The 16,226-nt window shown below is 40.2% G+C and overlaps 2 protein-coding genes across 10 annotated transcripts in view; one reads left to right on the top strand and one right to left on the bottom strand.

Moving 5' to 3' along the window:
- LOC138322788 (calmodulin-like) overlaps positions 1-9,015 on the bottom strand; it is a 33,719-nt gene extending 24,704 nt beyond the window's left edge. Inside the window, exon 1 of one of the 9 annotated variants that reach the window (XM_069266886.1) lies at positions 7,960-9,015. In XM_069266886.1, the coding sequence (XP_069122987.1) occupies positions 7,960-7,962 (3 nt within the window). In that variant the 5' untranslated portion in view covers positions 7,963-9,015. The remainder of the gene's footprint in view (positions 1-7,959) is intronic. The other 8 variants (XM_069266894.1, XM_069266887.1, XM_069266888.1 and 5 more) reach the window with 8 other exon arrangements.
- A 1,494-nt stretch (positions 9,016-10,509) lies between these two features.
- Positions 10,510-13,994, top strand: LOC138324250 (mucin-4-like). Its single transcript, XM_069269328.1, has 2 exons — positions 10,510-12,480; positions 13,530-13,994. The coding sequence occupies exons 1-2, from the start codon at positions 10,510-10,512 to the stop codon at positions 13,992-13,994; spliced, it is 2,436 nt and encodes an 811-aa protein (XP_069125429.1).
- Positions 13,995-16,226: the final 2,232 nt, after the last annotated feature.

The raw sequence follows: 16,226 nt of genomic DNA, 5'->3' as shown, positions 1-16,226 counted from the left end.
ACCGGTGTGGTGGTACAGTTATATACCGGTGTGATGGTACAGTTATATACCGGTGTGGTGGTACAGTTATATACCGGTGTGATGGTACAGTTATATACCGGTGTGATGGTACAGTTATATACCGGTGTGATGGTACAGTTATATACCGGTGTAATGGTACAGTTATATACCGGTGTGATGGTACAGTTACATACCGGTCAGGTGGTAGAGTTACATACCGGTGTGATGGTACAGTTACATACCGGTGATGGTACAGTTATATACCGGTGAAATGGTACAGTTACATACCGGTGTGTGATGGTACAGTTACATACCGGTGTGTGGTACAGTTACATACCGGTGTGGTGGTACAGTTACATACCGGTGTGATGTGGTACAGTTATATACCGGTGTGATGGTACAGTTATATACCGGTGTGTGGTACAGTTACATACCGGTGTGATGGTACAGTTACATACCGGTGTGATGGTACATTTATATACCGGTGTAATGGTACAGTTATATACCGGTGTTATGGTACAGTTATATACCGGTGTATGTGGTACAGTTATCTATACCGGTGTGGTGGTACAGTTATTATACCGGTGTGGTTGGTACAGTTATATACCGGTGTGATGGTACAGTTATATACCGGTGTGGTGGTACAGTTACATACCGGTGTGGTGGTACAGTTACATACCGGTGTGATGGTACAGTTATATACCGGTGTGATGGTACAGTTATATACCGGTGTGATGGTACAGTTATATACCGGTGTGATGGTACAGTTATATACCGGTGTGGTGGTACAGTTATATACCGGTGTGGTGGTACAGTTACATACCGGTGTGATGGTACAGTTATATACCAGTGTGATGGTACAGTTATATACCGGTGTGATGGTACAGTTATATACCGATGTGATGATACAGTTACATACCGGTGTGGGTGGTACAGTTACATACCGGTGTGATGGTACAGTTACATACCGGTGTGATGGTACAGTTATATACCGGTGTGGTGGTACAGTTACATACCGGTGTGGTGGTACAGTTACATACCGGTGTGATGGTACAGTTATATACCGGTGTGTGGTACAGTTATATACCGGTGTGGTGGTACAGTTATATACCGGTGTGTGTGGTACAGTTATATACCGGTGTGGTGGTACAGTTACATACCGGTGTGGTGGTAGAGTTACATACCGGTGTGATGGTACAGTTATATACCGGTGTGATGGTACAGTTATATACCGATGTGATGATACAGTTACATACCGGTGTGGTGGTAGAGTTACATACCAGTGTGATGGTACAGTTATATACCAGTGTAATGGTACAGTTATATACCAGTGTAATGGTACAGTTATATACCGGTGTTGTGGTACAGTTACATACCGGTGTGATGGTACAGTTACATACCAGTGTAATGGTACAGTTATATACCAGTGTAATGGTACAGTTATATACCAGTGTAATGGTACAGTTATATACCGGTGTGATGGTACAGTTACATACCAGTAATGGTACAGTTATATACCGGTGTGTGTGGTACAGTTACATACCGGTGTACAGTTACATACCGGTGTGGTGGTACAGTTACATACCGGTGTGATGGTACAGTTATATACCAGTGTGTGGTGGTTATATACAGTGTACAGTTATATACCAGTGTAATGGTACAGTTATATACCGGTGTGATGGTACAGTTACATACCAGTGTAATGGTACAGTTATATACCGGTGTTGTGGTACAGTTACATACCGGTGTGGTGGTACAGTTACATACCGGTGTGATGATACAGTTACATACCGGTGTTGTGGTACAGTTACATACCGGTGTGGTGGTACAGTTACATACCGGTGTGATGGTACAGTTACATACCGGTGTGATGGTACAGTTACATACCGGTGTGTGGTACAGTTACATACCGGTGTGATGGTACAGTTATATACCGGTGTGTGGTACAGTTATATACCGGTGTGATGGTACAGTTATATAGCGGTGTGGTGGTACAGTTACATACCGGTGTGAGTGGTACAGTTACATACCGGTGTGGCGTGGTACAGTTATATACCGGGTGTGGTGGTACAGTTATATACCGGTGTGGTGGTACAGTTATATAACCGGTGTGGTGGTACAGTTACATACCGGTGTGATGGTACAGTTATATACCAGTGTACAGTTATATATACGGTGTGGGTACAGTTACATACCGGTGTGGTGGTACAGTTATATACCGGTGTGTGGTACAGTTACATACCGTGTAATGGTACAGTTACATACCGTGTGTGGTACAGTTATATACCGGTGTGGTGGTACAGTTATATACCGGTGTGATGGTACAGTTATATACCGGTGTGATGGTTACAGTTACATACCGGTGTGATGGTACAGTTATATACCGGTGTGATGGTACAGTTATATACCGGTGTGATGGTACAGTTATATACCGGTGTGGTGGTACAGTTATATACCGGTGTGGTGGTACAGTTATATACCGGTGTGGTGGTACAGTTATATACCGGTGTGGTGGTACATAGTTATATACCGGTGTGATGGTACAGTTACATACCGGTGTGATGGTACAGTTATATACCGGTGTGGTGGTACAGTTATATACCGTTGTGATGGTACAGTTACATACCAGTGTGGTGGTACAGTTACATACCGGTGTGGTGGTGGTACAGTTATATACCGGTGTGGTGGTACAGTTACATACCGGTGTGATGGTACAGTTATATACCGGTGTGGTGGTACATTTATATACCGGTGTAGATGTGGATGGTACAGTTATATACGGTGTGGTGGTACAGTTACATACGGTGTGTGGTACAGTTATATACCGTGTGAATGGTACAGTTATATACCGGTGTGGTGGTACAGTTATATACCGGTGTGGTGGTACAGTTATTATACCGGTGTGATGGTACAGTTACATACCGATGTGATGATACAGTTACATACCGGTGTGGTGGTACAGTTACATACCAGTGTGATGGTACAGTTATATACCAGTGTGTGGTTACAGTTAAATACCGGTGTGGTGGTACAGTTATATACCGGTGTGGTGGTACAGTTATATACCGGTGTGTGTGGTACAGTTATATACCGGTGGATGGTACAGTTACTTACCGGTGTGGTGGTACAGTTACATACCGGTGTGGTGTTAAATATACCAGTGTATGGTACAGTTACCGGTGTGGTGGTACAGTTTATATACCGGTGTGTATATAGCGTGTGATGTACAGTTGGGTAAGTTTACATACCGGTGTGATGGTACAGTTATATACCAGTGTGTGTGGTACAGTTATATACCGGTGTGATGGTACAGTTACATATACCGGTTGGTGTAAAGTTAATACAGTGGTGGTACAGTTATATACCGGTGTTGGTGGTACAGTTATATACCAGTGTAATGGGTACAGTTATATACCGGTGTGGTGGTAGCAGTTACATACCGGTGTGATGGTACAGTTATATACCGGTGTGGTGGTACAGTTATATATACCGGTGTAATGGTACAGTTATATACCGGGTGTGTCGGTGGTTACAGTTATATACCGGTGTGGTGGTACAGTTACATACCAGTGTGGTGGGTACAGTTACATACCGGTGTGGTGGTACAGTTATATACCGGTGTGATGGTACATACCGTGTTTATATACCGGTGTTGTGGTACAGTTATATACCGGTGTGGTGGTACAGTTACATACCGGTGTTGTGGTACAGTTATATACCGGGTGATGTGGTGGTACAGTTATATACCGTGTGAATGGTACAGTTATATACCGGTGTGTGGTGGTACAGTTATACCCGGTGTGTGGTTACATACCGGTGTTGAGGTACATACATATACCAGTGTGGTGGTACAGTTATATACCGCTGTGTTAATGGTTACAGTTATATACCGGTGTGGTGGTACAGTTATATACCGGTGTGGTGGTAGAGTTACATACCGGTGTGATGGTACAGTTATATACCGGTGTAATGGTACAGTATTACATACCGGTGTGATGGTACAGTTTATATACCGGTGTGATGGTACAGTTATATACCGGTGTGGTGGTACAGTTATACCGGTGTGGTGTGATGGTACAGTTACATACCGGTGTGTATGGTACAGTTATATACCGGTGTTGTGGTACAGTTACATACCGGTGTGGTGGTACAGTTACATACCGGTGTGATGATACAGTTACATACCGGTGTTGTGGTACAGTTACATACCGGTGTTGTGGTACAGTTACATACCGGTGTGGTGGTACAGTTACATACCGGTGTGGGTAAAGTTACATACCGGTGTGTAGTGTACAGTTATATACCGGTGTGATGGTACAGTTTAATACCGGTTTTGTGGTACAGTTATATACCGGTGTTGGTAGTACAGTAAGATAATCGGAGTGGTAAATTATATACCGGTGTAATGGTACAGTTATATACCGGTGTGTGGTACCATATATACATAACCGGGTGTACAGTATATACCGGTGTTGTGGTACAGTTACATACCGTGTGTGATGGTACAGTTTATAATACCGGTGTGATGGTACAGTTATTATACCGGTTGTAATGGTACAGTTATATACCGGTGTATGGTACATTATATACCGGTGTGGTGGTACAGTTATATACCGGTGTGATGGTACAGATTATATACCGGTGTGATGGTACAGTTATATACCGGTGTTGTGGTACAGTTATATACCTGGTGTGAATGGTACAGTTATATACCGGTGTGATGTACACAGTTATATACCGGTGTATGGTACAGTTATATATACCGGTGTTGTGGTACAGTTATATAACCGTTGTGGTGGTACAGTTACATACCGGTGTGATGGTACAGTTATATACCGGTGTGGTGGTACAGTTATATACCGGTGTGGTGGTAACAGTTACATACCGGTGTTGTGGTACAGTTATATACCGGTGTGGTGGTACAGTTATATACCGGTGTGGTGGTACAGTTATATACCGGTGTGGTGGTACAGTTATATACCGGTGTGGTGGTACATGTTTCATACCGGTTTTGTGGTGGTACAGTTACATACCGGTGTGATGGTACAGTTATATACCGGTTGTGGTGGATACAGTTATATACCGTGTGTTGGTACAGTTATATACCGGTGTGTGATGGTACAGTTACATACCGGTGTTGGTGGTACAGTTATATACCAGTGTGGAAGTGGTGGTACAGTTATATACCGGTGTGGTGTGGTACAGTTATATACCGGTGTATGGTACAGTTATATACCGGTTGTGGTGGTACAGTTATATACCGGTGTGGTGGTATACAGTTACATACCGGTGTGGTGGTACAGTTATATACCGGTGTGGTGGTACAGTTACATACCGGTTGTGGTAGAGTTATATACCACTATGTAAGTACAGTTACATACCGGTGTGATGGTACAGTTATATACCGGTTATGTAATGGTAACAGTTATATACCGGTGTGGTGGTACATTTATATACCGCTGTATGTGGTACAGTTATATACCGGTGTGGTGGTACAGTTACATATACCGGTGTGATGGTACAGTTATTATACCGGTGTGGTGGTACAGTTATATACCGGTGTGGGTGGTACAGTTAATATTACCGGTGTGGTGGTACAGTTATATACCGGTGTGTGGTGGTACAGTTATATACCGGTGTGGTGGTACAGTTATATACCGGTGTGGTGGTACAGTTATATACCGGTGTGGTGGTACAGTTATATACCGGTGTTGTGGTACAGTTATATACCGGTGTTGTGGTACAGTTATATACCGGTGTTGTGGTACATTTATATACCGGTGTAATGGTACAGTTATATACCGGTGTGGTGGTACAGTTATATACCGGTGTGGTGGTACAGTTATATACCGGTGTTGTGGTACAGTTATATACCGGTGTTGTGGTACATTTATATACCGGTGTTGTGGTACAGTTATATACCGGTGTGGTGGTACAGTTATATACCGGTGTGGTGGTACAGTTATATATAACCGGTGTGGTGGTACAGTTATATACCGGTGTAATGGTACAGTTATATACCGGTGTTGTTACAAGTTGGTGGTACATTTATATACCGGTGTTGTGGTACAGTTATATACCGGTGTGTGGTTACTCGAGTACAGTTATATACCGGTGTGGTGGTACAGTTTATATACCGGTGTTGTGTGGTACAGTTATATACCGGTGTAATGGTACAGTTATATACCTGTGTGTGTGGTACAGTTTATATACCGATGTGAATGGTACAGTTACATACCGGTGTGATGTGGTACATTTATATACCGGTGTGAATGGGTACAGTTAAATATACCGGTGTGATGGTACAGTTATATACCGGTGTGATGGTACAGTTATATACCGGTGTGATGGTACAGTTATATACCGGTGTGATGGTACAGTTATATACCGGTGTAATGGTACAGTTATATACCGGTGTGGTGGTACAGTTATATACCGGTGTGATGGTACAGTTATATACCGGTGTGATGGTACAGTTATATACCGGTGAAATGGTACAGTTACATACCGGTGTGATGGTACAGTTATATACCGGTGTGATGGTACAGTTATATACCGGTGTAATGGTACAGTTATATACCGGTGTGGTGGTACAGTTATATACCGGTGTGATGGTACAGTTATATACCGGTGTGATGGTACATTTATATACCGGTGTTTGTGGTACATTTACTATACCGGTGTGATGGTACAGTTATATACCGGTATTGTGGTATGGTACAGTTATATACCGTGTAAAGGTACAGTTACATACCGGTGTGATGGTTACAGTTATATACCGGTGTGTCATGGTACAGTGATATACCGGTGTAATGGTACAGTTATATACCGGTGGTACAGTTACATACCGGTGTGGTGGTACAGTTATATACCGGTGTGATGGTACAGTTATATACCGGTGTGATGGTACAGTTATATACCGGTGTGATGGTACAGTTATATACCGGTGTGATGGTACAGTTATATACCGGTGTAATGGTACAGTTTATATACCGGTGTGGTGGTACAGTTTCATATACCGTGGTGTATGGTAACAGTTACATTTATATACCGGTGTGGTGGGTACAGTTTATATACCGGTGTGTGGTACAGTTACAATACCGGAGTGATGGTACGTTACATACCGGTGTGGTGGTACAGTTACATACCTGGTGTAATGGTACAGTTTATATACCGGTGTGGTGGTACAGTTATATACCGGTGTGATGGTACAGTTATATACCGGTGTGATGGTACAGTTATATACCGGTGTGATGGTACAGTTACATACCGGTGTAATGGTACAGTTATATACCGGTGTGGTGGTACAGTTATATACCGGTGTGGTGGTACAGTTATATACCGGTGTGGTGGTACAGTTATATACCGGTGTGATGGTACATTTATATACCGGTGTGGTGGTAGAGTTACATACCGGTATGGTGATACAGCTATATACCGGTGTGGTGGTACAGTTACATACCGGTGTGATGTTATAGGTAGGATACAGGCATATACAAGGACGGCTATACATTTATATACCGGTGTAGTCCTAGTCGATATTCCAGGGGTTAATTTTACTGTAGTATTAGTAACCCCTGGAGTATCGAGGATGTGGTGTAGTTTACATGTATTGTAGTACAGTTGTTATGTCTCACAGTGTGCTTGCAAATATAAACAAGATTGCGAGTATAGAACTGAACATTAGACGTTTACGAGCCTAAGAATTATGTTAGGCATTCGGAATAATCATTTTTGAAGACTAGCTGTCGGACACTCATTCTTGAGTATTTTAAGCATATACGTATAATTATATAGCTCCACGGTCTAAGAGATCTTGCGAAGTCCCTGTGATGATTTGTTTTGATAGACGAATGTTACTTTTCCGCTGTCTGTGAATAGACTATGAATATACATATACATACAAAGTTAGAGAAATCAGTATAAAACCCTTGGTAAAATAAGTGTGTGGGTACTTACCATTGTGAACAGCTGTTATCTTTGTAGTGTGGATGGTCCAGATTGGCGTTAATATTCCAGCGGAGGAACTGGACAATAATGATAAGCACACCATCAATAATTACCCCTGTTTATACAAGCTCCACGCTAATCATATGGTTCACATTAGTCCTCGAGTGGAAGGCAGTCGCCATTCTCTTACTGCTATTGTAAAAAAAAAACTTTCAAAACACTCATGTGTAGTCATTCGCTACAATCATAGTTGGAGCAGGTAAAAGACACGTTATACTCCTGCTGTCATATACAAACTGGTGTGTCTACCTTGGTACGATAGCTCTAACACTGACGGAGGGTGTCAGTAACCAGTGTAGGCCATACAGGCTTCAGCGGCTGACAGCGTAATATGGACTAGATGTCCCCGTCACGTATTTTCCCAGATTATTGTGTATCTTAATGAAGAGAATACTAGACACCTGTTGATTGGCGACAGCCTTACAAATGCACGTGTGTCAAGCATTACCGTTTGTGCATGATGCGGTAACTGTCAAATCGAGATCGATATAATGTTAACGGGCTATATTTAGCAGTGTGATAGAAGCTGTTGATGTATTCGGTCACCGCCATTAATAAAGAATTGATGTTTGACACCCTTGTCGGTAAATAAGCATCGATCTAATCAGTGCAAAGATAGTGATTGGATTAGCTCCTCGGGAGCTGCTCCGTACACCGGGGAGTTCAGCTAGGATATAGGCTGATGATTTGTCATTACGAGTATGGACAAAGTGGCGTATAGATACTAAATACGTGAGTCCTATCACGATATTGTGACAGGTCTATTACTGTGATGTTTCGTCTCAAAATATCTAATGACGTCTAATACTATAACACGGCGTGTGTGGAATATGAGACGCTTTTATCATCATGCGACATTCTCTTCTATTGCCTATATAGACTACACGTACGTTATAGTATAGTACCTTTATGTTATGATAAAATTATGTGTCTTACAATTGTGTAAGGTGTACATGTAATACAATTAAAACGTCTGCGTGTTTGTATTGATCACGTGACGTATGACACGAGACGCATGTACGCCGTATATATATTGATGACGTATGGTACAATACGACTGTCACAACTGTTATATCACGTGTGTCTTTAATGCATGACGTGTCCTTTGATGTTTTATCAAATGCAAGCTCCTGGTAAAATATACTGGTTTTCTTCAAAGTGATGATTTGAAATAATATAGCCATGTATAAATATATATGTGATGTTTACATGTATTGACAATGCAGTTCAGTATCTGGCCGCTGTCAAGCAAATTGCTGATGTAATGTTGTGATTCACATGATGTCACAGAGACTGTTGAGAAGGAAGCTAATATAAAGGATGCGTGTTGGATCAGTTTGCACGTAACGTAGACAGAAGAGCCCCGATAGATGTAGGGTGGAGATAGTGAGCAGTTACGGTACCAGAGAGGATGTGTCCCGAGGCGCACGTGCCTTGTCAGATACATGTCGGAGATAAGACAAGCCGGCTCGAATCATCGTACATAACTTATATGAACCCGACATAAATATTTATACAAACGCGTATTCTCCTAACTCTGGCGCTATCTTATTAATTTGAGGTACTACTGAGTGTTACTCGGGCCTTCGAGATTTCTGCTCGTCGTCATAAATATTCCCTTGGTAGATATAAAGTGTAACCACAGCATTGTAAGAAAACGCGGCCAAATCTCAACGCTCTAGATTTGAGAGTGAAAAAAAGCCCCAAAACATGTCCACTTGTAATCTCATTCGGTATAGTAATGCATTGATGTGATAATTGATCGATCAACTATGTTCATATATTGATGCATTTATATTATGGTATTAGTCCAACTACATACATATTTATCCACGCAATTATGATATCGATATTCGGTCAACTAAGTATATCAATGATGTCAGATTTCATTTTCTAGCATAAAAGTTATCGAAATTCGGTCGACCAGGTGTACTTTATTCATTAATGTTATCGATATTAGAAAACTATAGGTTTATTCTTGCATTTACGTAAATTGGTCAGCTTACGTGATTTTACTTTCCCGTGGCCTTGAGACATTGTATTCTCCATTTTCATTGGACACATTAATGCTTCGGACAATAATGTATTGAAGTGGACAGTCGGTAAGTTAATTACCGAACAACGTGCTTATTCGTAAAATAAGTGAATAGCTTCCAATTAGATTATATATCAAGTTTGTGCGTGCTCACTCTGTAGCTGTTCCCTTGGTAACATATTAAGAGAATGCGATATTGTAGTCCGGAACATACCTAAACGATTCCAACACACGCATGCATCCAATGTCCTTTGCTCGAAAACCGAGGTTTGAAAATTAATAAAATTATTTCTATATTTGGAAGTAACTAAATGTTAAAATTATTACGACAAAGTATGATTTGAAAGGTGGTATCATTAAAGGGATATTCAACGCAAACAAAACTCCCAGTTGTATCGTTATAACGAACTGTTAATTATTCTTTACACCGAACCATTGTGTCCATTCTATATACGGCTCCAGTAATGGTGGTACACGACGCACAATGCCATAGGCCAAACAGACAACTACTGCTCACTACACAAACGATCTACCTGTTACCATTACAACTACAGCTCACTACACAAACGATCTACCTGTTACCATTACAACTACAGCTCACTATACAAACGATCTACCTGTTACCATTACAACTACAGCTCACTACACAAACGATCTACCTGTTACCATTACAACTACAGCTCACTATACAAACGATCTACCTGTTACCATTACAACTACTGCTCACTATACACAAACTATGTACCTGTTACCATTACAACTACTGCTCACTACACAAACGATCTACCTGTTACCATTACAACTACTGTCACCAACTACACCACTATGCCACTATACAAACGATCTACCTGTTACCATTACAAACTACTGCTCACTATACAAACGATCTACCTGTTACCATTACAACTACTGCTCACTATACAAACGATCTACCTGTTACCATTACAACTACTGCTCACTACACAAACGATCTACCTGTTACCATTACAACTACAGCTCACTATACAAACTATGTACCTGTTACCATTACAACTACTGCTCACTACACAAACGATCTACCTGTTACCATTACAACTACAGCTCACTATACAAACTATGTACCTGTTACCATTACAACTACTGCTCACTATACAAACGATCTACCTGTTACCATTACAACTACTGCTCACTACACAAACGATCTACCTGTTACCATTACAACTACAGCTCACTATACAAACTATGTACCTGTTACCATTACAACTACTGCTCACTACACAAACGATCTACCTGTTACCATTACAACTACAGCTCACTACACAAACGATCTACCTGTTACCATTACAACTACAGCTCACTATACAAACTATGTACCTGTTACCATTACAACTACAGCTCACTATACAAACTATGTACCTGTTACCATTACAACTACTGCTCACTATACAAACGATCTACCTGTTACCATTACAACTACTGCTCACTATACAAACGATCTACCTGTTACCATTACAACTACAGCTCACTACACAAACGATCTACCTGTTACCATTACAACTACTGCTCACTATACAAACGATCTACCTGTTACCATTACAACTACTGCTCACTATACAAACGATCTACCTGTTACCATTACAACTACAGCTCACTACACAAACGATCTACCTGTTACCATTACAACTACTGCTCACTATACAAACGATCTACCTGTTACCATTACAACTACTGCTCACTATACAAACGATCTACCTGTTACCATTACAACTACTGCTCACTATACAAACGATCTACCTGTTACCATTACAACTACTGCTCACTATACAAACGATCTACCTGTTACCATTACAACTACTGCTCACTATACAAACTATCTACCTGTTACCATTACAACTACAGCTCACTACACAAACGATCTACCTGTTACCATTACAACTACTGCTCACTATACAAACGATCTACCTGTTACCATTACAACTACTGCTCACTATACAAACGATCTACCTGTTACCATTACAACTACTGCTCACTATACAAACGATCTACCTGTTATTACAACTACTTACAAACTACTACTCACTACTATCAAACGATCTACCTGTTACCATTACAACTACTGCTCACTACAACAAACGATCTACCTGTTACCATTACAACTACTGCTCACTATACAAACTATCTACAACATTACAACTACTGTTACAAACATTACAACTTACTACAACAACGATCTACCTGTTACCATTACAACTACAGCTCACTACACAAACGATCTACCTGTTACCATTACAACTACAGCTCACTACACAAACGATCTACCTGTTACCATTACAACTACAGCTCACTACACAAACGATCTACCTGTTACCATTACAACTACTGCTCACTACACAAACGATCTACCTGTTACCATTACAACTACTGCTCACTACAAACATCTACGACCATTACTACCTGTTCTACCATTACAACTACTGCTCACTATACAAACTATGTACCTGTTACCATTACACTACTACACACACAAACGATCTACCTGTTACCATTACAACTACTGCTCACTACACAAACGATCTACCTGTTACCATTACAACTACTGCTCACTACACAAACGATCTACCTGTTACCATTACAAACTACTGCTCACTACACAAACGATCTACCTGTTACCATTACAACTACAGCTCACTATACAAACTATGTACCTGTTACCATTACAACTACTGCCATCACTATACAAACGATCTACCTGTTACCATTACAACTACTGCTCACTATACAAACTATGTACCTGTTACCATTACAACTACTGCTCACTATACAAACTATGTACCTGTTACCATTACAACTACTGCTCACTATACAAACGATCTACCTGTTACCATTACAAACTACTGCTCTCTATACAAACGATCTACCTGTTACCATTACAACTACTGCTCACTATACAAACGATCTACCTGTTACCATTACAACTACTGCTCACTATACAAACTATGTACCTGTTACCATTACAACTACTGCTCACTACACAAACGATCTACCTGTTACCATTACAACTACTGCTCACTATACAAACGATCTACCTGTTACCATTACAACTACTGCTCACTATACAAACGATCTACCTGTTACCATTACAACTACAGCTCACTATACAAACGATCTACCTGTTACCATTACAACTACTGCTCACTATACAAACGATCTACCTGTTACCATTACAACTACTGTACCTGTTACCATTACAACTACTGCTCACTATACAAACGATCTACCTGTTACCATTACAACTACTGCTCACTACACAAACGATCTACCTGTTACCATTACAACTACAGCTCACTATACAAACTATCTACCTGTTACCATTACAACTACAGCTCACTACACAAACGATCTACCTGTTACCATTACAACTACTGCTCACTATACAAACGATCTACCTGTTACCATTACAACTACTGCTCACTATACAAACGATCTACCTGTTACCATACAATAGCTCACATACAAACGATTACCTGTTACCATTACAACTACTGCTCACTACACAAACGATCTACCTGTTACCATTACAACTACAGCTCACTACACAAACGATCTACCTGTTACCATTACAACTACAGCTCACTACACAAACGATCTACCTGTTACCATTACAACTACAGCTCACTACACAAACGATCTACCTGTTACCATTACAACTACTGCTCACTATACAAACGATCTACCTGTTACCATTACAACTACTGCTCACTACCCAAACGATCTACCTGTTACCATTACAACTACTGCTCACTATACAAACTATGTACCTGTTACCATTACAACTACTGCTCACTACACAAACGATCTACCTGTTACCATTACAACTACAGCTCACTATACAAACTATGTACCTGTTACCATTACAACTTTATTTGTGAATGTCATTGAAGACCATGCATTTCTGAAGGACAAGCGGTGACGTTATAAAGAGTTATAGTACTTGATTTATACAAATTGGATTGGACATATCAATGCCAGGTGGCATATTAACGTATTTAATGTGAACAACATGACAAGGTTTTCAATTTCACCAATATTCTACACAACAAAAGTAAAATGTTGCTCATGTAGTAACTATTTAGTATTTTCTATCCAATAAGTAAGATATTAACCAGAGAGATTAAAGACAATGCAATCTAACGTCTATTTTCAGAATTTACCTATGATAGTATTTGAGTTTGAGAAATAAAGAATGTTTATCTGTCTAGTGATAGAATAAACGATTTCAAATCGCTGTCGCTCTATGTTTTAATAAGATATTAACGGTTGTAAACAACGTCTTGGTTTTAATAAACGTTTGCGTAATAACTGCGTTTCATCCAGGCATTGATCTTGGTGTTGCGGATGCGTTTCATATCAAGCAATGTGTTGTGTTTTACTTTATATCCAATAATTTCTTAGCGTTCATTAGCGCTTAATTGCTTGCCATGTGAGTTTACAACTTCCTTGTGAGTTTGGTTTTCGGCAAAAAACAATATGAACTTATTTTTGTGTATGAATTTGTCAGTATAATGTGAGCGGTTGGGGTGTGTTGCTTGGTGTCTTCGTCGGCATGCTTCAGTGATATAGACCTATAAAAAGGGCAACAGTTCCACTTTACAAGAAGACACAACACGAACACACCACAGTCTCCAAAAACACGCACCTCGCACTTCACACACGCTACACACTGCATACATTGGAGGCCGTCCTTACATGACCCTGTCTGTTAATAGGACGTTAAAATGTGTTGCATATGAAATTGATTTTCAACTTTACCTAAACCTTTTACGCTGTGTATGCATTTTAATAACTAACAAGGATTTTAGCGGTTATAATTCGTTTAGCATTTCAGAAAGTTGTGATGTTCGTACTGCACTGATATTTACATTCGGCTAGGATAATATTTCAGATTCAATGATCATTTCAATACTGTCGCCATTGTTGTTTATGTTGACATTTTCTTTCACTATTACTTTGGGTGCACGCTTATTTTCGATGGAATTCTTTTTGCTTACGTTACGTTGACGCTTGCATTTCAGCTTGTTTTTTAAGAATTCACCTTCCCATTAAGATTCTGACCCCTGATCTGCAATCCTCACACATGTTTTATACGTTTGCTGACTTTGAGTCTTCAGAGTTTGCAATAGAACGTTAATATTTCGGCAAGTGTTAAACGTTTTCGTTCACCTTAAGTTTTGAGATTTTGCAGATTTTCCATAATTTGCGCTGAGTTGGCGTTTTTATTCCTGGAGAGTTTATCCTCAATACCAGACTGGTAACAGCGTTATTCACACCCGAAAGCCACTAAATGACTTTGGGATACATAGTTACTCTCTAAAACATACTGGGTACCGATTTTCCGTGTCGCGTTCGGACACGGTAACACTATGTAGTGATAATGTCGACATTAATACAATATAATGACCATTCCCTCTCTCTATCATAACTAAAACCTTTTAGATCTAGGGCCTATCTACTTTTGGTCCGATGTACAAATTACCTACTTGGGCTGCCGTTTTGGCTGTGAACCAATGATTCCTGCTATCCTTTTACTGTCCAGCAATATGACGATCGATTGGCTGACTTGATGGCCTAGTGAGAGGCGCCCAGGGACACAATTACATCTCGCTAAGATCACACATATTCATACAAACCTTACTATATCATTTATCATTAGCAGAATAAAACGGCGATCCAGTGATTATGATGATTATGTTGTACCAAATCCTCGATATTTGTTGCAATTTGTTTCCATATATGTAAACAACCACGTCATTATTGCATGGTTTGATTTGAAATTAAAAAAACTGTTTTCCAGGAATATATTTCCGCATCTGAATAGGATTTTAAGGTAAAGTGGATTGTGAGATGCATGACTATTAGTCAGAGATTTAAAAATAAATTGGAGTATGTTGAAGCAAAATAAAATGCAGAGGCGTAGCTAGGTATGGATAGGCATGCATGCCTGGGGGTGCAGGGGGCGACAGTCCCCTGCTCAGGGTGCAGGGGCGAAGCCCTGGTAGGGGGTATGGAGGAAATTGTTGCAATGTAGTAACCATTTTACTTCTATGGTAACTTTTAACGTATATACCAATGGTTAAATGGAGGTCACGATATTTAGGTGATAACCATGCAAAACTATACACAAAATTAGAAAAGAGGTGATTTT

This window comes from Argopecten irradians, chromosome 5 (genome assembly GCF_041381155.1).
Source record: "Argopecten irradians isolate NY chromosome 5, Ai_NY, whole genome shotgun sequence".
Lineage (NCBI taxonomy): Eukaryota > Metazoa > Mollusca > Bivalvia > Pectinida > Pectinidae > Argopecten > Argopecten irradians.
This window is presented reverse-complemented; position numbering and strand designations above follow the sequence as displayed.

Coding starts and splice junctions, on each gene's coding strand:
- LOC138324250 (XM_069269328.1), top strand. CDS start 10,510: ATGGTGGTACACGACGCACAATGCCATAGGCCAAACAGACAACTACTG. Junction 12,481..13,529: donor ATCTACGACCATTACTACCT/GTTCTACCATTA, acceptor ACCATACAATAG/CTCACATACAAACGATTACC.